Raw genomic sequence first — 23,491 nt, 5'->3', positions numbered from 1 at the left:
TTTATGCACATTAAAATAAATAAATAAAAATAGAGAGGCTATTAGATCATTCCACAGAGAGCTACTCATGTATGCTTATGAAACAGAGTGGCTGGAATGAGTAAAGGTATCACCGTTATGTGAAAGTTACAGCTTGGTGTGAAGTCAGTTGGCCAGTAAAGCTGCACTCACCAGATAGCCAGAGATACAAAACCGAGCTGCCGGGCTTCCTGAAGCACACTTTTGGCTGCTAAAGTACATAAGCACAGGCATGTACATAAGCACAGCAGCTTCGTGCAAATATGGACTTTTAACACATGCACAGAGGAACACTTTGATTCTGCACTGGAGAGAAGCACATAAAATGCTTATCTTTTTTCTTCTTCTTCCAAATTCTTTTCTTTGCTTTGTCTGTATACTCAAGCATTACCCAGCATGTGTGTGTTGTGTATCCACGGGTCACATTAGCTCCTTGTATCATCGTTTACTCTAGGAGGGGCCCCATTGAGGGTCCGCTATCGTCATGAAGCTGGGTGTGGTGACACATCCTCTCTCTCCGCCCCGAGGTGTTTGTGCAGCCTGAATAACGCGGCAGTGCTTGTGCGGGACCCGTCCGGTTTCATTTCGCTCCCACACTTTAACAAATTAATTATTAATCCCATTGCTGCTTCACTGTTAATGGCACATTTTAATTCAATAAATCTGGTTTTGAAAACTACATAGATATATAAATATATTTTAAAAATACTTCCTATAGATTACGTGCAGCTGGTGATAGAAGTGAAAGCACATTGCACGATAGAAAAAAAAAATTGGATGGCGTGCGCGTTCGCGGAGTTCCAGCGCTGCGGCAGTTGCCAGGGGAGATAGGAGGGGAGGAGTTTTGATTGGCTGAAGTGGACCTGTTGCCATGACGACGGCGAGGGGTTTGGTAGCGTTGCCGTGCGCTGTGTGATCTGCGCGCTGCGTGTATGGAGGAAGCAGCTGCTGATCTGATCTCTGACATTGTGTGTGAGACAGACAAGACATCTGAATAAACTGCGCGCAGACGTGTCTTTAAACGCACCGCACCGAGGCACGCCGTGCATGATTGTGAGTAGCCGATTGTTTTTAAGTGGGTTGTAATTAAATAAGTGTTCGGCAGGATCCGGGCTGTGTTTCGAACAAGCTAAAAGTAAATGTGGTCAAGTGACTTTGCTTAGAGCAGCCAGCCAGCATGGCAAATCAAGCGACAGCATGTGGCCAGCTAGCTAATGTTAACGTTACTTCTCTCTTCTCCGGGCTTATGTCTTGGAGAGCATAAAGGGATATTACTTATAACACCAAAGAGTGTTTTGAAACATTCAAACAGATCCCTTTCTGCTCTTCCAGTTAAAATGTAATGCTAATGCTAGGCGGTATATGTGCCTTCCCCTGACCTGTCGAGCGGCTGCTAACGCTGCTCTGCCTGACGGTTGTTTCTCGGTGAGTTAAAGCTAGTAACATTTAGTGAACTTAGTGAAAATACGGCTAATTAAAACGGAGACAAGTTCCTTCGTAACAAACCCCGTGTGTCGGGAAATGTTGTGCAATACTCCGCGTAATTGCTCGTAACTTTGTATTCCTCGTTGTGCGTCTGACTTGTGGTTGCTTGTATGTGTGTGAGTGTGAAGTGTTTTAAGTGCTGTGTGCCTGTTAGTAGCTCCGGAGCATATCAGTTTTCTGTGCTAACAGCACTTTCAGCGTATCCTTTCCACCGATTTTGAGTCTCATTGTGTCTTTGAACGTCTTTCGCCTGTTTTGTCAGTCTGTAGTAGGTAGAAAAATTGAGCGACTTATTACTCCTGATACTGTTCAGACACATCTTCCCTGATAGCTATAAATAGTTGAATATTTCATTATATATATATATATCGACGGCACCAGAGGTTTGGAGGCTACACTGGCTAGCCACATGATGTAATGGATTATCACAAGATTGTCCCAGATACAGAGTGCTCTACAAACAATGTCAGACTGTAGGAAAAACATCTCTGCCTACTGCAGTTGGCTATAATTTATATTTTGCTGTTGAATAGACCTTTATATACTTTCATGTGTTGTTTCTGGTGTTTGTGTGTGATGTTTCCTACCTTGCTGCCTGTTAGCATTGCATTTACTGGACTGGACAAACCTCATCTAAAATTCATTATGTGCACTGAGGTTTTATTCGTATATTTGAAGGGGGGGAAATGTGATGGAGAGACAAGTAGACTGACATTGTTCCTTTCACTTTGCCTGACAGTTGTTAAAGCCCTGGTGATAAATAGAAGACAAAGACACCAGGAGCTTAAGGGACAGAAGAAGACAAAAAAGAAACAGATGTTGTCAGTCTGCCATTATTTTAATGCCAGAATCTTTGTGGTCATATTGTGGGGTCAAACCATCTGGTGTCTTTGTAAAACTGACATGTATCCACTCATGTATGTATTTGTGCAGAAGCCTCTGAAGGGTAAGCACTTTTGGATCCGAGAATAGACATTCATTACTATAAATAAGACCTGCTGTAACCCACTGATGTGGTTATTGCAATGTGAAATGGCTACATGTCTTCAGGGATCGAAAACACTGTCAGTACCTTTTGAATTATCTTTATATATGCACCATCACAAGGTTATTTGAGATGTTGGAATTGACACTATAGACAGGCTTTGTAAGAGGCAAAAGACAGGGGAAATGGGAAGGAGACTACTTAGTCTTATTTCTGCTCTTTTTGAATGGGTCTGCTAACAGTACGCTGTGTTTGAAAAGGTAACTGGTAGACTTACGAGTGAGATCGCCGTGAGATGACAATATGAAACTGAAATTTACAACTTGACTGCACGACGACTCGTTCATGACATTGTTTGGAATCTTTTGCTTGAACTTCCTGACGGTAAACTCTGTGGGTGTTTTGACAGCCTATGAAAGAGTCATTTAATGAAATAGTAACAAACGAAAAGATAGTCTAATTGATGCCCACATAGTCACATAGTTAAGGTATCAGGTCCATCTTTTGATTACACTAATAGCAGTTTTATTCACTTTTTTGGGTGCTGTTTTACACCAGCTGAGCACAATAGTAGACGCAGGGGTGTCAAATGTATCTCAAGCTCCACGCATACGCTCAAGAATTCCACACTTCATTTTCACAACTTGGTAACCACAGTGGTGTAAATGTCGCTCGAGTCTACTGTACTGATGGGAGAACAGGAAAGCACTCGTCAGAGGATGTATAACAATGAAGCAACGTCACTGAAAAGACCACCGCAGCACATTTTTTTGTTGACCGAGTTTCGCACGGCCAAATAAAATCTTACATCCATTATCCCAATGTGTTAAGTAGGGCTGCCACAAACGATTATTTTGATAGTCGACTAGTCACCGATTATTTTTGCGATTAGTCGACTAATCAGATCATCATCCATTGGACGTACAGCGTACAGCTTATTGCACCAGCAGCATCTGGTCTTATATAACTATCATTAGCTTACAGCTTGAAGTGTTTGTGCTAACTAAAAATAAAGACAAGATGGTAGTTTATTAATTTTTAATGAAATTTGCAGATTATTTCAGTGAAGTTTAATAAACTCCTTGCTTTCTAAAATATAACAGGACACTGGAGTATATTCTCCAGCGTCTCACACTTCTGACAATCAGCTGTCTGCTTGACAGTTTTAGCTGTGCAAAAACTATAACTTTAATCTCAGCCAAACCGATTTACTCAGGAACAAATAAAATACTAAAGAAAGCCAAACAATAACATTTTTAAGTTATCTAAGTGACTTATATATATGTTTAACCTGACTAGCGAAAGACGGTGGTGGGTTTGAAAACGATTTGCCGGGAGTCCGGTGTTCTCACGGCTCTAGTTAGCCTTGCCCCCGCCTAGCTAACGAGCTAGTGGGTAACAGACGTCTCCGAAAACGTCGGAGCGCTTTTGAAAATATGTGGTGTCTTGATAAACTGAGCAGATATTTGAGGTTTACACAGCTACATTCAAGCCTGAAAATATGTTAAACGTTTATTTTGTGCCCCAGAAAGAATAATAAGAGTAAAGTTAAAACTAACTAGCTGCCGCCATTGTTGACAGCTGCGCTATGAATTCTGGGACACAGCTTCTTCTTCTTCGGGGTTTAACGGCAGCTGGCATCCTTGTACATGCAGTGCTGCCATCTTCTGTTTCAGTCCGTTATTACACTCTTAAATCCTACTACCGGTACTCATTCCTGCGTCCTTTGTGATCTTACAAAGCTTCAAACGATGCGTCGACTATTAAATTAGTCGTCGACGATTTTAATAGTCGACATAATCGTGACTAGTCGACTAATCGTGGCAGCCCTAGTGTTAAGTATGACCGATTAAATGTAGTAATAAGGAGACGGCTTGGGCCTGTTCTGTCATGTGGCTGTTACCTTTTATCCAAACGAATGACACAACACGCTCAGTTTAAAAGTGCTGCTGCTGCCATGTAATCGGTCTTATCACAGAGTTGTGTACTTTGACCTGGAGCTGATGAAAGATTGTGTCCTCTGAAAAATCCACCATGTTCTCTATAGATATGCGAGCGGCTGTGGTTTTTGAATTCATTACGAAAGCTGACCCACGCGGCAGCAACTTTTTTGGGGGGATTGCTTAACGCAGAGTAAAGCTGGTTTCTCACGGATTGGCTTAATAGATTTGTGCTCAGAGATTTGTGACCTACTGTTCTCTGCAATCCCTGTCATTACCAAGTACTTTGACTTTTTACTGAACATTTTAAATAGTTGGTGCTCGGGTGCTGTATTGGAAAAAGCTGAACAACTGATAACTGGCAGAATAAGGAAGTTTGGTTTCTTGAAGTGACTGTGTTACCACGATGCTGCTGTTGTGTGCATATTGCAAAGTTTAATCACATTTGAAAATAGAATATCTAAATTTTAGCAGGTGTTCTGCATTTTTTGTTGTTGTTGATTGATTTAAAGCCTAAAGTAAGTCTCCAGTAGTTTCAAATTACTTCTTTGGACCATTTTTTTTCCAACTTTAACTTGTTCAATTAAACAAATAATTACTTGAGATTAGCCACTAATCAGTGACCTTGAGTTCTGGCTGTTGACAGTGGCCTGCCTGACTTTATGCTTCATGCAGTTTTGTAATGGATAGCTTGAGTGATCACTTAACCAGAGCCCCTGATTAGTCATAAAGGAGGGGCATCCCCAGGAGTATGCTGTGTGTTGTTGTTGTTTTGGGTCTGTCACATTCTTCTAATCAAACATAGGGGGCTAGCTCTGAAGTGAGTTGTAAATGTCAACACCTGAAAAGACATGTTTCCACTCACACGCCCACTCGCTCCTGTGGCCTTCCTGGTCATTATTTATTTTTTCTGTCCTATTTGGGTGATCAGCTTGTCTGCTCTTTGCGATGTTTCACATTATTTAGTCTCTCTTGAGAGTTCACCGTGCAGCTAAATGGCATCTATTTTTATGCCCTGAGCTTGGCACAGCTGTTTTACAAACTGGCGTCAGTGTTGTAATTAATGTCACAAGCTGGCAAAAAGACAAAACAGGTTGATTCTGCGTGATCTGAAAATCAGTTTTTCCCTCTTTAAGCGTCTGTTTAGACGTCGCATACTGGCAGCGGTTATCTCCTTCTCGCGGTGCCCCTCTGTCTACTCTACTTATTGTTTTACATCTCTTGATTGACTCTATGGTGAGTCGCCTCCCTCTACAGCCCCCCACCCCCTGACTGCTCCTTTGCCTGTCTCATTTCTGACTGTGTGGACTCGAGACACAGCCCATTAGGGCCCGCCTCACTGAAAGCAACAACTGATGTGGCTGTTTCCTTGATTGAGAGAAAGGAAGGGGTAAGGACGGCCGTGTCCTCTGTCACAGTGGCTCTTTGTCTCATTTGCTTAGGCAGAAATAAAAAGATTTATTTAATTGATACGACAACAACAACACAGGCTTACCAGCTTGTCTGTAAATCCTCACTAAGTATCATATATCAGTGTCAGTTTAAGTGTCTCAGAATTTCTACAACTGTAGCTTAGGTGTTTGGACAAAGTCAAATGTAAATGTCAAACAGACTGACCGCCTTTAAATAAGAATTTTATACTGGGCCGTGTACTTTAAATGACTCAATCATAGAATAATTGATGAGCTTGTATTACTAGACCAAATCTTTGCTCTTTCAAAAAGCTGCATCTCAAAAAGTAAACGGCATTGGAATAACTAGATTTCTACTATGCCCTTTCACCATCAAGAATGTATATTCATTGTTTATAATAAACGGTAAATGATTACACTCGGTAGTTTCTCTGCTGCTGAAAAAAGCAAGTATTTTGTGACTTTTCACTGACCATTTTAAGTAGTTGGTATTCAGTGCTCTAATGGAAAAGGTTGAATAAGTGATGATTGGCAGAATAACGAGGTTGTTCAGCACTAATTAAGATGCAGTTATTATAATACTGCCTAATAACAATACTGAGTCGATAGTAAACAACTCTTGGTGACTATTGTTGCTGTTACCATATGGTTCATATTTATAATTTGATGTTAAACAGCAACACATGGAAAGCAGAATTTGTAAAGTCTGTAATGTATAAAGCAAGAGGTCAGCTTTTTAAGTGAAGGGTTCAAAACTTCTTATATATGGAGCGGGCAGAGCTCAGTAGCTGTGTGCTTATATTTGTTTGCCACGTGTGTGTGCTTTGGTCGATTAAGTCAAATGGGGAGATTCAGTAAATATTTTCATTCTGCTGGAGCTTCGTGGTTGACATGGATATCTATCATGGTTTTGTCAGAGCCCAATAATGTTTTATTTATTTATTTTGTAAAATCAGGAAAGAAGTCTTTCCTCATTTGAGTTCCCCGTGGGGCTTTTTTGGTGTTTTCTGCGTTTCATTTGCAAACACTGTTGTATTTTACTGCACATAGAAAGTTTTCTCATACTCAAGGACTGACCCTTGACAATTATAGAAACGTTCTAATTTCAGCCGTTTCCTACAAGACCGTGGAGCTGTGTTTGCAAGCATACAGCATGAAGTTGTTTTTTGTTGTTGTTGTTGTTTTTTTGTTGTTTTTTAATATTTGAGAGGAACTGAGGTTGTTGTGTGTGTCGGTATGCTGAACTTACAGGCACATGACTGGAAAGATAAGGTTTCAGTGTTGGCTAGGGACTGGCATGTACTTTGGAAGGCCTCACCTCTGTTGACAGTCAAAGTGCAGTCTTGAGCGTTTGACTCTGAAGTTGTTGGAGGAGGTTAGTGTCACTGACGAACATGAACCGAGCCATTGCCCGGCCTTTTGATCGCTTGTTTTTCCCTGAGTGATTTCATTAGTTGATACATTAGGTCCAGCCAGGGTGTTTGCCAGCTATCTGTAAGCTACACGAAGATGGAACTCCTAGATTGGCCGAGTAAATACTGTTGCTTCAATAGACGCTACCTTGTAGCCTCGTGCTGCTCGATTTCACTGTTTTTGTCGTATAGCGGGCCTAACTGTCTCTGTGTGAAGTCTGAATTTGTTGTCTGAAAATGAACTTCCTCAACAGGCAGGAGGTGTTTCCTTCCCTCCCGGTCCTCTGTTTGAAAGTGCGAGGTGAATACTGAGCACTTCGGAAACATGACTAGAGCAAAAACAACTGCTCCTTTGTGCGAGCAGAGTGTGGGGCCAGTTGTAATGCTTTGTGCAAGCTTTTTCATTTGCTTTCACCTCGGACGCTGAGGAGATCCGTTAAAGTCTTTGACAAGTTTTAGTCAGAAATGTATCGTTAGGGCGTGCTTTAATAGTAGCCTAATTTACCTTTCAAAGTAATAGATTCTTTATTTATTATGACACGGTTTAACCCCCACCCTTGTAAAATAAAAGAGCAGGCCACTTGGCTAACCCGCTCTGGAACAGCCTCTCTCTCTCTGCCTGCTTCTCCCACTCTAACTCAGTCCCCCCTCCTTTTGTTTCATTCACATTTTTAGAGCTCCAGCCAGACTGGGTAGTTGCCTAAATATCAGTTAGGGTTTCGAATAACAGCCATCACAATGGGGCTTTGCGGCACACCTTTGTGTATCTGTTGTAGAGGTGTAACTGGTTTGTGTCAACTGGTTTGTTTCTTTGGAATAGGGTGTGGTGTCAGCGTATGAACTCGAGGCTGTTATCTATACAGAGGTTGTTTTTCCTTTTTCTTTTTGTTTTGCAGAGGAGAATCGTATGAAAGCAGTTTGCTTAACAAAACAGATTTTTTGGGAGCATAATTTCTGTGTTATATGAAGTAGGCCTTAATAGCTTAGTCAGTAGTGCCGTGACATCCAGGTTGGCAGTGGCCTTTCTCGCCGCTCTTTGTCAGACAGGTTTGTGGAGAACAGCAGCAGACTGCTGCTCTCAGCATTTTCCGCCTGTATTGATCTCCCCCACATTAGCCCTCTCTTCATGCACAGACATGAGCACAATTGCTTCCCTTACAGCATTGGCTGCCGTGGCAACTGAGTCCTAATTGTGAGATTCGCTCCCAGAAAACATCTCAAAGCAGTATCTCTGTATTTTAATGCCACTATCATCTCCTTTAAATTCCACTGTACATATCTGACATCTCAACGGTTTGATTTCCCACTTAAAGCTATCTCCATATGTCTTTGTGTATTTTTGAATGGGCTAAGTGCTTAACAGGATAAAAGAGCAATTTGAAAGGGGAGAAAAATGTGCCTTGGCACCTGCTGTTAGCCTGCCTGTTTGCACATGAATATGATGAGGCTGGCGGATCGCACGGCTATTTTAACTTGCAGATGAGCCATCAGGTCAGCGCCATTGCAGCTTTGGTGTATTTTCAAGGATGAGTAGCAGTCAACAGGCCAGTCTGGCTTATTAGCTCCCTCTCCCCTCTCTGCTCTTTACATACTACTATCCCATTATTCAGTGGATTCCCAGCCGCCTCTCTTTGATGCCTTTTCATAAGAGCAATGATAACTGCAATCATTGCAGCAGCAGTGGTAATTGACCAGCTGCAGTCATGGTAAAACACTTCCTGTGTTTGGCTGGATGCACGACAGCCCTCTCATCCGTCCACTGTGCCTCTGTTGATATTCAAATGGCAAGTCATCAGGAGGAGCTATTTAAAAGAGGATAAGCTCTCTTTGGCACCCAGAGGCCCAGCTGAGAGGTCAAGTTTGGGAAGAAGAACTGAGGTGAAGCTCTGTTGTGCTTTAATGTTAATCCCTGATCTGATACTTTAGCTATATTACATCTTCTTCATGTCTCTCTGACATAAAACAGAATCGGGCTATCAAGGGTTTACAACCAACTGTGGCATATAAGTGGCCACACCTTTTAGTCAAACGAGCTGACGTATCTTTTTTTTTTTTTGCCACACCTTTGCTGACTTCTTCCCTCCTGTGACCTATATATTTATACTCACAAAAAAGGGCTTAGTTGTTGGTCAGCAGGCTGTTTTCCATTTAACTACATTTTAAAAAGACTGGGTTTCTTGTCATGAAATCCCCAAGTGTCCTTTCTATCACTCCTGCATAAGAACATACATAAATATTGAGAATCTGCTAAAAAATCTGCCCCAAATTGTTGCCGTTCACCTAATTTGTCTAAATGAACTAGATATTTGGCCCAAACATGGCTAAATGTATTTTAAGATGATATGTCCCAAAGAGCTTATCCTGAGAGAATAAAGTCAGTATAAACATAGTCTGTAATGCTTTTAGGAAGCATGAATAATATTTTCTTCTGAACATGTGCACTTGTCTCTCTGCTTCTTCATTTCTTTCTTGCTTGTTGACATATTTAATAACTTTGCTTTGCTGAGAGCTGTGATTCAGCCTAGATTGACGATGCCTTGCACAGCCTACCTTACTACCTCTAAGCCTCACTTGCCTCTCTCTCTGTCTTTCTCACATGTCTAGGTCTCTCTGTCAAACCTTCTGTCACGCTCGGTCCTTTCAGAAAAGTCTTCTCCCTATTGTTATCTCTTTCTGGGTTGATGCTGCCTGACACTTTGCCTTTGGCCTGGAAAACTTATTGACTTGCTTCCTTTTTTATCTGTAATTTAAATCGCAGACGTTTATGTGATGCACTAGAGCAATTCAGCTGCGCTGGAATATCCACTACCCGGGGAAAGAACTGAAATCCAGAATGCATGATAAATCTAAGACAATGTGCTGTTATAACAGGAGTATATACACATACACTGAAATGCACACTTTTATTGTGTAAGAAATCACAGACGTCTAGGCCTAGCTCCTCTCCTTGGCTCGAACACCTAGCCCTGCTCTCCTTGTGTCATTTCCCCCCCCCCCCCCCCCCCCAAATGTCCACTTGGAAGGCTAGACTTTTCTTCTTTTGAGCCCCAAAAGAGAGGGTCACAGTCATGGCCAAAAGGAGAGAATTGGGGCCATAACCAGAATAGTATCCATCTGCTGTAGGTTTATCTGCTTATTGAGAGTTTAAAGGTCATTTTTTAAATGCACTAATGCCTCTTTCCCCCCCTCCTGTCCACACTGACTGGGTTTGACAAACTGATTTGTGTGTATGTTTGTGTGCGCGCACACTCTCACTCCTGTCTTTGCCACTGTGCAAACACATGAGTTTGACCCAGTTCTTATCACAGAAATGAAAAGGCATGCCCATCCACCACCACGCTGCGACTTTACCTCTCTGACCGTCCAGTCTAATTCCCATCAAAGTCCAGATCCAGAACATCCTAGACCTTCCCAGAATCGGGACATGCTGTAGACCTCAGTAGAAGCATTTCTTTTCAGAGGCTTTCTTTTCAGTGATTTGAATGTGCCAGAGTCAGCTCAGGGTGGGTTAATTATTTTTCTTATGGATTCTTGCTTGTGGGATTTCTGCTCTTAATTGAAGGGATGGCAGGGTTGTCATGGTGACACCCAGGACATAAAGCTTGTTGTGAGCTGACACGCGGAGTGATCTCTTTGTGCTCTTGGCCTCAACAAGCAGTTCGATTCAACATTATTCACATAATAACAAATCACAATAAGTACTGCACACAAACTGCTGCTTGTATTTTATGGGGACAAAATTTATTTTCAGATAATGTGATGCTTAGTTTAAATTTCCAGTAATGTAGGTTTGTCTGTAGCCCAGATCATTTCTCACTCGAGCTTCAACTTAAACTGCGACAGGAACTCTGGTGTTTAAGATAAAAGGCCTCTTCAGAGCTCATGTTAAAAAGTATTGATAAGTGTACTCAGGTTCATTTTGTTAATGATAAAGTGCTCTGGCATTTCCCCGTGCTCCTAAATGACTGACAACTCTTAGGCTTGTAGCCTCTTTACACAACTTAATATGCCATGCGACAAATGCAGACTTGATCCTGGCTGAATGTATTTCGGTCCGTAAGAGCTATCCAATCTGTAAGATGGAGTCCTTGCACTTATTCCTGCAGTCGCTGGCTGGTTTCATGCTCATTTACACATAACGAGCAGCTGGGTCTTGTCTGAAACGAGGTAGGCGTTGAGGAGTGGAGCCTTAAGTCAGTTCACTTACTTGAGAGGATGTCCTCGAAGGTCCTCACGTGGAGTCGAGAGGAGGAGGAGGAGGGGGGCTGAGAGCCTCTTGGTCCTCGGCAGGGATGGATGAGAGAGGCAGTGAGAGGGCCATGAATTGCAATAGAGGCCGACAGCAACAGGGGGTGTGCCCCCAGGGAAACTTAAGAAAACAAGGCCAACGCTTGGAAGAGCACATCCTTCCAAAATGTCACTTTGAGTTATTTCATACTGCAAACTTTGCTTTTAAATTACTTTGAAATCTTCCTTTTTTGATGGTAATTTTTTTTAAAAATGTACCTTTTTTGGTCTTGTCTTTGCTGCTTGATATTAACAACCTTCTTTTTTCTTTCTCTCCAGACCTCTTTGATTTAATGGGTCCAATTATTGGGATGTCACCAGATAAGAAAACGGAAATTCCGGGTATGCAAGAGGAGCGGGCAGGGCTCAGAGGTGTCTGCGGTGTAGGAACGCTGCCCGAGGCGGAGTGCGCGTCCAGTCCGCTGGCAACTAGCGTGGATCGTACCGGAGGCACCGAGGATGAGGAGCTCACTAACCTCAACTGGCTCCACGAGAACCTGCTTCAGAACTTTACTCTCGGGGGCCCCGAAGCTCAGACGAGCGGCAGCCCCCTCTTTGACATAGAAGGAGACTACGGGTCGAACCAGGGCCCGTCGTCCTCCTCATCTTCGTCACACAACAGAGGCAGGGAGAGGGATTCGATGAAGTCGAAACCACCTTTCTCATTTTCCCTGCTCATCTACATGGCCATCGAGCAGTCTCCCAGCAAGTCGTTGCCTGTCAAAGAAATCTACGGCTGGATACTCGAGCACTTCCCGTATTTCTCCAACGCTCCCACTGGCTGGAAGAACTCAGTTCGTCACAACTTGTCCCTGAACAAATGCTTCCGCAAGGTCGAAAGGAGCTTGGGAAAGGTAGGTCTCAAAGTGACTTCAAACTTTTATGCACGTCACTTAGATTTACAGTTATCCTTCTGTAGTTGTCAGCATGCATCTGTTTGATGATGTGACATTTACAGTTACAGTGGCTTTGTTTAGCACTGTTAGCAAACAGTGTGCTAGAGTGTGAAGCTGCCACATGGCTCATGTGACACACAGCTGCACAGAACTCTGACTCGGCTATGATAAGGGTGGAATCCAGTCAAGGTCAAAGATCCTCCTCCTCCAGAGGATATGCAAACACCGCACACCGAGATAGGACAATATCTTTAGAAACACGTCAAGGTAGTGCAGCTAGAGAGAAGCCTCCCACAATCTGAACCCACACTGCACAAAGGAAGCAAACGCGACCTTAAGTCCTGAAAGTGCACAAAGAACAATCTTTGTCTACCTGGTCCTGGCAGACATACACATCATTTATGGTAGCTTGTGTTTCTACAAGTAGTGGCGACAAATAACAAGGGGAAAAAAGAGAAGCTGGCCTACTCATGTTCACATGCTTGTAACAAAGGGAAGAACACATACTGCATATAGTGTGCACACATGTCTGTGAATTTGAAAAGTTAGTAAAGCTGTGAATTTACTCACTAACGGCTGTTATTACGGTTTAGTCTGAAAGGGGGTGTGTGTGTGTGTGTGTGTGTGTGTGTGTGTGTGTGTGTGTGTGTGTGTGTGTGTGTGTGTGTGTGTGTGTGTGTAAAAAGTGTGGAGAAGTAGATTCCTGGATTCTTCTGTGTAACGGTAAACAGTGGCGGTGGCACAATACCCTCTAAACACCCAAGAAGTCTGTGTATCATGAGATTTTAACATTGTGAGAGGATGTGGTTTGAAGCCCCATGTCATGGCTGTATCTGGCTAAAACCTGATATTTGCCCATCTAGGGTGGGAATGGCAGTTTGCACTCAGCGTGTAGCAATACAATGCAGTATAGTCCGCTTAGCATGCAGGTGCATAGCATGAGCCCTCCGTCTGCTGAGACACTAGCACCAGTTTCACATGACACTGGCTGGTGGTTTCCGTTGCTATGGAGACATTTCCTTCTTCCTGCATCAGAGCTGGTTGGTAATCTGAGTCAAGGTTATTCTCCTCGCTGTATTCTCCCAGACTGGGCAAGAATACGCCACCATCAGATAAAGTGACACACACATCACCAGCAGATACAATTATTCTTCACAGGGAGCTGTTGAGTAAAAATTTCCTCTCATTGTAAAAGCGTTTATATTGCAAAGTTTGGTATTTGCTATTTTTCACTGTGGGACTGTAATGAAATTTGAATCATTGCTGCGGTCACTATAGTCCCACCAGCTCTGACAGCGAAACATTTCAGGAATTCTCATCATTTTTTCAACATTGCCATTTGAGCGTGTTGTGTCTAAAAGGTGCTGTGAAGCTTATAATTGAAAAGTGATTTGGAAATGAAGTGCATTTCCACAGTGACTAATCTCTAAAAGGTTTGAGTCACACTTGACTTTTTTCCCTGATAAATGATGATCTTGTCATTTGTAGTTTTGTGCAATTACTCAGCTGTACAGATCACCCAAATTGATTTTCAAGTCCTCATTAAGTCTTTAAAGGTACCCTGTGGATTATTATCTCCACTAGTTGCGGGCCCTGTTTTGTTTACATCTTGCATGAGGATACACATACCAGCCACATGTGGGATACATGGCCACACTGTTCTGCAGCAAAGCGGTGAAAAGGATTGTGAGCTACCAAACAGAAATATGAACAAAGCTTCCATTAAAATAATGATTATGTAAAATTTGCTGAGGTGGGAATTGCATGCAAATTGTTTGTAAGGCTTCAGTGATTCAAAATTAAAATTGTGTTCATTACTTACAGTTTTAATTGAACTCATGTGATCAAATATTTAATCGTACAAAGTGACAAAGCATGTTATTTTTACTAAAGACCTAACTCACAAACGTTTATAGCATGTTTTCGCTCTGATTTTTATTTATTTATTTGGATTTTTTTTCTGAAAGCCAGACCGAACATACTGTATTTTTGGTGTTTCTTTCAGGATAATGTTCTGCCTGCTGCTTTTCTTTTGTCAGTTTTGTTCTCTTGCGTTGAACCAAATAAATGACGTAACAGCTTTTGCTTAGTTCATGGGGACTGGGAATGTTTGGGCAACAGGATAAGACGCCATCGTTAAATCCTCTGAAAAGAAGATCATATGACAGGGTTTTTATTGTTTAACATCAACAGATCACCTCCCCCCTGACCTCTGCTCACAGTTTCTTATGTGGACTTTCTGGCAGCTTCATTACTTTGTAACAGGGGTTTAGAGATTTGACTGTCCCTGCTTTGTCCTACAGGCCAATGGAAAAGGGTCGCTCTGGTGTGTTGACCCTGAGTACCGCCCCAACCTAATTCAAGCTCTTAAGAAGCAGCACTTCCCAGCCGCACATGCCTTCTGCACACCACCCGCCTCCCCACCCAGGTGAGCGGTCATCACTTTAATCATTCAGTTCAATTTGTTGCTTATGATGGTCAAGGGAATTATTATGTCTCAAATATATTTTGCAGGGATTTGTTTTGGACATAAAAGGAAATACCTGAACTTTATTTAGAGCAGGCTTGTATTAGCGATTGGCTTTCAGTATGATTAAAAAAAGTGAACTTGGTCACATACCAACTCCAATATGCTTCCATTAGCTCCTTTAGACTTACAGCAATACACTTAGTGTACCATGGTGAGTGATGACTCACCCGTGACAGGTAGGAGCACAACAGTTTGAAACTCTCTGTTGTTAGTTTAACAACAAGAAGAGCATTATTCTCCTCACACTCGGATGTATATCAAACCAGCTCCTCCCTATGGTCACAATGCCACAGCTTTGCTAAATGTAACTAACACATAAGACGAGCAATTGAACCGTAAACATAATGGGGAAAAACTGAGAACAATTCATTTAGACAGAAACATGATAATGCCCAGAAGCTTCTGCAAACCCAGAACTTCCCCAATACTCACGCTTCTGGGAAGCTACAGTACAAACACTTCATGTAACAGTTTCATATACACCACCATAGCATTTTAGTAGACAGAACCCATATCTTCTGCTTTTATTGTGAAACATGGAGGTGGAGGTATACCATAAGGAGCAGCCTTGATTTCTTTCTCCTGACTTTAAAATCCCTTTTTTTTAAGCTGAGGAAATATTTTATCTTAACAGGTTTGTAGTCATTTGTAATTATTTGATAACTAATTCTTAATAAAAACACAGTTTTGAAAGGGCAGAATTTGGCTCTTCAAACGTATCATCTGACTCTTGGTGTCCTTTGTTTACTTTCTGCAGTGCCTCCTCACCCCCTCGTCATCTCTTTATACAAGGTTGCTCATTTAAAGGTGAGAGAAAAGCAAATTGATCAAAGTTTTCGTATTTGTAAGCTGTTTGCCCAGCAATGTGCAGATGTGTAGTGCAGTTTTGTTAGCGTGTGTTTGTGCACTGTTTTGATTATGTTGCCTTTGCACATTTCAGTCCCAGAACATTCAGCATCACTGTGCTTTTATGCTCAGCTCTTGGTTTGATTTGTTGCTTTCAAGTCATTGATGCCTCATGTTGACCATAATGTTGACAGCTCCCGTCGATGTCTCTCCCCCCCCCCCTTGCCTCTTGGATTTGTAACCTTGACGACGAGCAGAGGTTCTGCTGGTGCTCAGTATCGAGCACTCAGTCTCACTGTAATCATTAATAATTTAGAGCCCTAGAAGTGAGCTGTGAGGCTTTCAGACACTTTGTCAGATCTCATGAGATCAGATGCATTCTGAAAATCATGGGCTTATATTTACTCTGATTTGTTTTTGCGAGTCCTCTGCATATCCCGTGCGTTCTGTAAGCACTGATTGGATCGCCGAGTGTATAGCTTAAAAATAATGGAGCCCAGTCGGTCAAGCCAGTCCTAGTAGGGATGTCATGCTACCATGCTTTCACACCGTAGGACTGACCATCGTGCATGTTCTCTCCTCTTCCAGAGTCTGACATTGATGCTGCCACTGCCATGATGCTCTTAAACTCTGCCCCTGGGCACCACGTTGACCCATGTAAGACAACCTACAAGTAGCCATACTTTCACCTCTTCTTTTAGCTTTGTGTCCAACCCCTGACATACCACCCGTCATTGCTTAAATTTTCTTTGATGTTGTGTGTGTTCAATTCTGATGTACACAGCTGCAAGAAGAAGTTTGAATGTCTTTGAATCATCAGAATATCTGCTTTGTCTAATGATAGACAATGTGTTTTGTTTTTTTTATCTTCATCTAAGCTGCAGTAATAGACAGACAAAATCTCACCAAACTAAAACCACACAAATAGTTGTAGTTCACACTTTACACACTTAGTAATGAAAAATTAGCAATGAAGCAAAATGGATTCATCCGTATCTCCAAGATGTCTTGATTGAAGGGCCCTCTTTAGGTCATGTCAGTGTGTTTCAGATGGGCTAAAGTTAGGAATCAAAAGGTAAAAACATTTGTATATAAAGAAAAGGTAGATGAAGAATAAGGGTTTTTGTTAAATTTTAAAAGGGCTTTCTGTAAAAATAAGTTCTGAGAAGTGATTTAAAATTGGATATACTGATTTTGGTAAGTTCCTCTGGTAAATAGTTCAACACTCTGAGAGGAAATCAGAAAATGACGCAGGCTATAGGGCGGGTTAGGAGGCTCTGACCTGAAGAGCATAACCAGCAGCTTGGTTCATAAAGTCTGTTGAAATCTGATGTAGGTAGGAGCAAGCCTGGGTAAGGCTTTAAAAGTAATGAATAAGTTTTTAAAATCAATTCAGTATCTAACAGGAAGCCAGTGCAGTGTAGCCAGGATAGGAGTGATGTAGTCTGGTCTCTTTGATTTTGTTAAGAATCTGGCAGCTGAATTTTGAACAAGCTGGGGGCGGGAGATGAACCTTTGGCTGAGACCCGAGTTGAGGGAATTACAGTAGTCTAAACACGATGAGATGGTGGCATGGATGACTTTTTCAAAGGCCGCTTGAGATGGAAACAAAAAAATGTGTAAACTTTTGTAAAGTTTCTTAATTGTAGAAAGCAGGATTTTGGTGATTTGTGAGTCAAAAGAAAACTTGCATTAGAACCAGGTTTTGAGTGGAATTCTTGAAGTTGTAGGGCAGATTTAAGTCGCTTTAATTCAAACTTTATATTTAAATAGCACCAAATCACAATGGTCATTTCAAGGCTCTTTATATTGTAAGGTAAAGATCCTGCAATATTAAGAGAGCAGAGGGCACTAAGAAAGAGGGCCAGTGTTGAATAATTCAGAATGATTAAATGCAATAGTGGTGTACAAATGGGAAGTGAAGAAGAAACACATGGGAATCATGGGAAGCCCCCAGCTGCCCGGTTCTATTGCAGCATAACTATAGGTGGGCTAGGGTCACCTGATCCAACCCGAACTATAAGTTTTTTAAAAAAAAGAGAAAGTTTCAAGCCTGATCCTAAAAGTAGAGATGGTGTCTGTCTCCCAAACTGTCATAGGCTCTTTAGAAACTATAGCAAACGCAAGCAAGTCAGCAGTCTGAGAGCAAAGTGCTCTGTTAGGATCGTAAGGTACTAAGACGTCATTAAGATATAATCAGGTCTGATTATTCAAGATTTTAGATGTGAGTAGAAGGCTTTTAAATTAAATTCTGGATTTTACAGGTAATGACAGGGAACATAGTTCCTGTATTGTGACATCTATGATTTAACGTCAGAGAGACTTCTTAAGATTTGAGATTGTATTTATGTTGATACTTAGTAGAACAAACAACTGTGTATTATCTACATACATGACGGGGAAAACGCTTTATTTATGGATTACCTGACCCAATCGAAGCATGTAGATGGGGAATAAAAAAGGATCAAGAACAGACCCAGGGGAGGTGGGCTGAGGATGAGAATTCTTCCATTACAACAGAAAAAGGATCTGTTTAATAAATAGGAGTGAAACCTGGACATTACAGACTTCAACATACAACTGTTTGTGTTATTAGTTCATTGTTTGTCTATAACAAACAATGAACAAACTCAACTGAACCTCTAGCTCAGGCTTTTTTTTTTTCTTTAAAATGTATAGCAAGACAGCTTTAGGAAGTGATTTTAGTGCTTGATCTTTCAACAGGGCAAAAAATACCATAACAAATAATTTCATGTATTTGTTAAGGTGTATTTATTGAAATCACAGTTAATTTTAAAATCTCTCGTTTAGATTTTGATTTATTTTCTCAATGCAAAGTTTATATTTCCTCTTGCAAAGGTTCCCACAGAATCATTAAATGTTTACTTTTTCTAAGTTTCTACGTCTTTTACGTCCCCCCCCACGAGTTTTAATTCTGCTTTCACATTCATGCAGCAAGCTATTTTAAAACTACGTTTTCACTGCTGGTCCTAGACAAATCTTAGTTCTGCTTTAAACTTGTAAACAAAACAAGTTAAAGCCCCCGAGTGTCTTAATGATGGTGTCACTTTTTTTTTTTTTTTCTTTCAGAAATCTTATTTCAAACCAGTCATTTATCTCTCTGTAACAAGACATCCTCATGCACTGAACGGTCACTTATCAGGCTTTCATCCTCTCCTCAGGCAATTCTGACAGCCCTCTGGACCTCTCTCGGCCCGACTCTGTCTTGGTGAGCAGCGATCCAAAACAGGACCACAACTACAGCAGCGCAGCCCTGCAACGCTGCTCCTCTCGCTCCTCCTCATCTTCTCTTTCCTCCCTGGACGAAGGCGGCTGCGAACGTAGGCAGTCTCGCCGCGCCGGCAGCGAGGGTTTCCACAGCGACGAGGACTCCGACCTCTGGGACGAGAGGGGCGTTCACCAGACTTCTCGCCGTCCGCTCGCCGTCAAGTGGCCCCTTAGCAAGAGGGCGCGACGTGAAGTCAAGCCAGAGCTGGACGAGGAGCTGAAGGAAGCCGCCGGCTCCTTGCTGCACCTCGCCGGTATACGCAGCTGCACGGAGGGCTCCAAACGCACTGTCAAGAGCACAAAACTTAGCAGGAAATGAATTTTCTTTTACCCCCATAAGACCCTGGACCCAGTGAAACCCTAACCTCTGACCCCCTGTGTCCCAGTGTGCCTCCTTCTCCTAATCTGATCGTTCACTGGCCATTTTGAGCCTTTTTTCTTTTCCTTTTTTTTTTGGTTTGTTTGTTTGGGAGTATCTCTGTCCAACAAAACAAATGGCAATAGTATCGTTCACACAGGAGAACAAAGCCATATACATTAACTCGGGGGTAACTTTTGAGGGTGGGTGTTTGGGCTTATGGAGAACCATCAAGATACCTATCCAAAACGACCTGCCTGCTTTCTGTTGGATTAGAGGACTGTGATTCAAGAAGTTTCCTCTCAAAGACAAAAAGTGACACAAGAAGAAAAAAATAAATAAAACAAAAAAAAAGCTGAAAGCTGGTTTTATAACTCAAAGCGTTGCATGCTTCCTCTTCAAACCCGTATCCTCTTCCAAGTGAATCTATTTATGAAGCGAACGAGTGCATGTTTGTAACAGATGAAATCTAACCTCCTGGTGTTGACATTTTCTCCTTTTATTTTTCCTTTTTTGTTGGTTTTGTGCTAAAGGAAAAATAAATTACCACTGTTTGGAAAGGAGTTCCTGCTCTTGTAGAAGAAAAAAGAAAGAGATGCAATAATTAATCCTCAACCTTAACTTTCTGACATTATTCCATGGTGGCATATATCAGTCAAGTATGCTAGTTAAACTTTACAATTAAGCGAATGAACGGAGTAGTATTATGATCTTGTTATGCGATAAACTTACTACACGCGAGCCGCGTCTCGTTTTCAGGATTAGCAAAATGTGGATATAGTATTACTCTGCCACTGCCAAATTGAGTTGCAAAGTTAGCTAGGACTTTGCTTGATTTTGCGCGGCCATTGCAGCACAGCTGTTTTCTTTCGGTTTGTGTTTGTTCGTTTGTTTTCTTCCCAATCCACTGTTAATGGGACATCTTTTCTCATGTTTGGCGACAACCTATGCAAAGGGTACATCTGCCTTGTTTTGCCAGGTGTTCGCTGCGTGTTCATAGGTTATCCTCCATAAATTTTCTTTTTTGTGTGCACATACACATGTGCGTATCACAGTGCATGCTGACATCAGCTGGACCCTTGGATGACAGTCACGAGAAAGAGTTTAAAAATTTTTTTAATCCTTCTACTGACAAATACAATGAATATAATGTACTATCGTAATGACACATCTCCCTGCTACTGCTGTACTGTAAGAGCTGCTCGGTGCTCTGCTTGCTTTTGGGCTTTCTGAATGCAGAGTTGGCTAATAGTGAGGCGAGGGGGAAAACGGAGCGGATGGTAAATGACCGCCACGTCTCACGCCAATATTTGGATTTGCAGTTTGATTATATCTCTGGCCTTGTTTATGATACCTTGTACTTTAGATAATTACTAAGTTATACAGGTAATTTTGAGTTGGCTGATCTTGTGGCCAAGTTAATTCACATCTTGAAGGAAGGTGTGTGTGTGTTTTTTGTTTTGGGGTTTTTTTCTGTTCTGAGACCCACAGCATAGAGCATCCAAATGTAAATAACAAGAAGGGGGACAGTATAGTCACAAAGAAGTCAACTCTGTACACGCAGTTGCTCGCAGGCGAGATGCTGAAGACGCTTGTTTGTGCTCTGTGCTGTGCCCTCGGTTTTGGCTGGCTGCTAGTTTTTCGTCCTTGCTCTTCCTCCTAGAACAAAATAAGGAAGTGCACGTTCTCTTCTCAAGCTGTGAAATGGAGTGTTTATTGTCAGTTGATTGCACGCGGTTCTCTGAGGGGAAGTTGCGAGCCACTTGCATAGAAGGCCACAGTTTTCTGTTTTTTAAAAAACAAACAAACAAAAAAACCCAAATAGAAGCAGCGTACAGTCAACAGTAGCATAGATGAGTGATAGGATAACAAGCTGGAAAATGTATTCCCCCCCCACTGTACTGGATCACATGGTGTGACTGGTAGTATAGCGTGCATGGTCGGTGCCAAACATTTTGTCGTGCCACTGATGCAAAACTGCAAACTGGCTGCTTTGTTTTTTTTTGTTAATATCTATAAACCCCTCCTACTGCCACACTGTAATTGTGATCTGGAGTTTTTGAATCAGGAAACGGGCGATGACTCTGGTCAGTACGGTGACATAACCAATCTTTTGGTTTACATTTGTCGCTATGGAGTGGGAACTGCTCTTTGCAGACTAAGCCGCAGTTCTCAGCTGATAACCGAGTGCATACACTGGTCTTGTTTAGCTGTGGAAAAAAAAAAAAAAAAAGAACAAATTGTTGTTCATTAATCATCACCTTATTTATGACTTTAATTTATGGGACTTTTTCCCCCGAACGCATCAGACACTGGTTATTTAAAATAAATGACTAGGCACAGTAATTTTTTTCCCTTCATTCTGTGAACTTCCTTTAATAAGTATTTTTGTTTTTCTCCTTGTTTATTTTCAGCAACACACCTTCCTCCCCCTCCCCCCCCCCTTTTTTTTTTTCTGTCTTGTTACAGTGATTAAGTATTTTGCCAATGTCTGTTGTCTTTAGAGCGGGTGTGTTTTCAATTTAACCATGACTGCCAGGTTTTCTTGATGTTTTTGTTTTGCTTTTTGTTAGGTTGGATAGAAAACAGTTAATTAACATTGATCCTGAAACCTTTTTCTGTTGCCAAATCGATGTACAGCTGGGGTGTAGATAAATTTAAGATTGATGCACCCAATTCCCCCCCCCCCCCCCCCCCCCCCCCCCCCCCCCCCACACACACACACACACACACACACACACCACCCCATGCGCACCCCAAGTTCTTCTGGGCTCATTTAATCATATGGTTTTGTTTAGGTATTATGACTTAAGTAGTCAAAGAAACTGGAGATTAGCTGTAAGACTCTTTTATAAAAGTACTGCCACCCCATAACTCATGCTTCCAGGTTTTGTTATTGAATGTTTTTGAATATCACTGTAAAACTGGATCTGAGTTACTCAGTCTTCAAGCAGCTGCTGTGTAGTTTTCAGACCTACTCTTGAGTGTCGGGACAGCCGCAGAGAAGTTTTGGAGAGGCTAAAAAAAATCAGCCTCATCCTTTCTGTAGCACTTGAGAAATAAAAGAAATGTTTGTCTCAAGGTGACACCGAGCCAGTCGAGTCGATCTGTGGGTGAGCTACCAAAACATTTCTGGGTCCCAGGACTTGCACAATTCCAAACCCAGTTCCCTTATTGCTCAACAGCTGTTATAAAATATTAATTATGTGATTCTGTTGCATTTCCTAATTTCTTATGGGTGTGCTGAGCATTTTTTTTTTCTTGCATTTGACAAAGCTGCCAACCCAGTATGAGTTTGTGTCAGTTGTCTGCCATGTCCATTGGACCGACACACCTTTTTGGTTTTTGTATGCTAACCTCTGTTGATAAAATGTTTATAAGATTTATTTTCGCCAAAGATATGCAATTGCATTATATATGGTATTACAAAAATATTAATAAAAACCTGTTCTTGTTTATTGCCGTGTGCATCTTTTGGTTTCTTTGTGGAAAATGGGGCTTGACTTGAGTGGGTTTTTTTGGTTGATTTTTTTTTTTCTTTTTTTCCTTCTTTCTTTTTTTGTCTGTAAGAATTTTTTGGATCGATCTTGTCACCTGCTGCGAAAGCCACAAGATCAGCGATCCTTGACTCTGTGGTTCTCGGTTTTCACATAACAGTGCTACAGCTGGGAGATATTTCCCACCAAGTCCAGCAGTTTCTTTTGACTGCGCAGGCTTTGCTCAGCACTAAGTGTGGCAGCACCATGACACTTTCCCTTTCTGTCTTCTCCTTCATGTTTTTTTTTTCTTTTTTCTTTTTTTAAATGGCCGGCTGCCAGAAGTGCACCTCGCATTAATGTAAATTCCAGGGCTGCGCCAGTGATGGATGCATCATCAGATGTGCTAACGACACTCTTTGCTGTAAGTTAATTAGTCATGGAGGACTGTGGGATGAACACAGTGTGACCCTGAACAAGGGCTTGTCTGACTAGCCTCAGGCCCACTGGCACAGCTCTATTGTTCAATAGAGTCCTGTGTGTCGATGGGGAAGGGGA

General features: G+C 41.8%; 1 protein-coding gene across 2 annotated transcripts; it reads left to right on the top strand.

The window, feature by feature from the left end:
• The first annotated feature begins 876 nt into the window (after positions 1-876).
• Positions 877-22,915, top strand: foxn2a (forkhead box N2a). Of its 2 annotated transcripts, none has more exons than XM_004556034.5 (6): positions 877-1,071; positions 11,819-12,393; positions 14,739-14,863; positions 15,723-15,772; positions 16,400-16,468; positions 18,994-22,915. In XM_004556034.5, the coding sequence occupies exons 2-6, from the start codon at positions 11,833-11,835 to the stop codon at positions 19,416-19,418; spliced, it is 1,230 nt and encodes a 409-aa protein (XP_004556091.2). In that variant the 5' UTR covers positions 877-1,071; positions 11,819-11,832; the 3' UTR covers positions 19,419-22,915. The 2 variants fall into 2 exon arrangements, with proteins under 2 accessions (XP_004556091.2, XP_004556092.2); XM_004556035.5 differs by lacking the exon at positions 877-1,071 and adding an exon at positions 1,109-1,443.
• The last annotated feature ends 576 nt before the right edge of the window (positions 22,916-23,491 follow it).

This window comes from Maylandia zebra, linkage group LG13 (genome assembly GCF_041146795.1).
Source record: "Maylandia zebra isolate NMK-2024a linkage group LG13, Mzebra_GT3a, whole genome shotgun sequence".
Lineage (NCBI taxonomy): Eukaryota > Metazoa > Chordata > Actinopteri > Cichliformes > Cichlidae > Maylandia > Maylandia zebra.
The sequence above is the reverse complement of the archived record's forward strand: the minus strand, read 5'-3'. Positions and strand labels throughout refer to the sequence as shown.